Source organism: Fonticula alba, assembly GCF_000388065.1.
Source record: "Fonticula alba strain ATCC 38817 unplaced genomic scaffold supercont2.161, whole genome shotgun sequence".
NCBI lineage: Eukaryota > Rotosphaerida > Fonticulaceae > Fonticula > Fonticula alba.
The window spans coordinates 1-1,262 of NW_009243131.1; the positions used below are offsets into that span (position 1 = coordinate 1).

Genomic DNA, 1,262 nt, shown 5'->3' on the forward strand with positions numbered 1-1,262 from the left:
GGGGGGCGGGGGAGAGGGAGGAGCGAGGAAGAAGCACGTGGAAAGGGCACGGAAGGAAAAGAAAGAGGCCACCCGGGGATGGCGCACCTGGATGGAGTACGGCCCGGGCCACCGGCGCGGAGCTGGGTCCGCGAAAAAGGGCCGCGCCCGGCGCTGAGGGTTGTGCGCGAGGGGGCCCCCCTCGGACGGGCGGCGATACCGCTCCTCCAGCAGGGCCAGAAGCTCGAAGTATGCCGATCCGCTGGGCTGGGAATTGTAGATGCGTGCTGGGCTGTCGGCCGGCAAGGCGGACAGCCGGGTCCCGAGCAAGTCCAACAGCACGAGAGCATCCACATCGGCCAGGCGCCCGGGCGGCTGCCGGTCACCGGGCCGCGCGCAATACACATACCGGCCGAGAGTGGCCCAGGTCGAGGCCTCAATCATGCTACCTGGGGCATTGGCGGCATTGGCGGCATTGGCGGCGGCGGCGGCCACCTGCCGCGGGAGGCAGGTGGCCGGACGCCGGTCGGCCGGCGGCAGGATGGACAACGAGTTGGCCAGATGCCGGGCCCCATACAGCGAGTCGGTGGCCGACCACTCGGCGAAGGCCTCCTCCCCGTCGAAGAAGACAAAGCGCACTCCCAGGGAGGGCGGGTCCGCATGGGGGGCCGGCCCGGTGGCGGACTCCGGCAAGCCGGCCAGCAGCCGCGCCAGCAGCCGCGCCGCATGGAGCAGCGCCGCCACCGAGGCCGCGGAGTCCGACGCCCCGACAAATGCCTCGCCCCCGGCCGCCGGGTCGGGCGCAAACCACTTGGTGTCGTAGTGCGCGGCCAGGAGGAGCTGGCGCCCGGGGGGGCCCGGCACCCGGCAATACCCATCGCCGCCGGGGCACCGGGCCACGGCCGGCGTGTCGACCAGCAGGTTGCGGAAGGTCCGGCGGCCGTGCGGCACCGGCGCCTCGGCCCACAGGGAGTCCTGGCGGATGTGCCACCCGGTGAAGGTGGGCTGCGCGCCCACCTCGGCGCATGTGTGGCGATCGGTCAGCGGGTCTTCCTGAGCGATGCGCCCGATGCCGCTGGTGACCGTGGACCGGGCGCCGAGGGTGGCCTCGTCCGGCGGGCTGCCGGGCCCCCCCGGGCGCAGGGCCGCGCAGAAGGCCGCCGTGTGCCGGTCGACCAGGGCCCCGGGGAATTGCCGGAGGATGTGCGCGGCCGCCCGATCGCGGCCGGCCGTGCCAGACACACGCGAGTGGATCAATGGCCGGAGGAGGCCCCTGGGGGGGG

The 1,262-nt window shown here is 74.0% G+C and overlaps 1 protein-coding gene across 1 annotated transcript; it reads right to left on the reverse strand.

The window, feature by feature from the left end:
* Positions 1-87: 87 nt before the first annotated feature.
* H696_06366 (hypothetical protein) lies at positions 88-1,252 on the reverse strand (the record flags this gene model as incomplete). The annotated part of the gene is made up of 1 exon (XM_009500106.1): positions 88-1,252. A coding segment is annotated over one exon (1,165 nt), but the record flags the coding sequence as incomplete, so codon positions are not given.
* Positions 1,253-1,262: the final 10 nt, after the last annotated feature.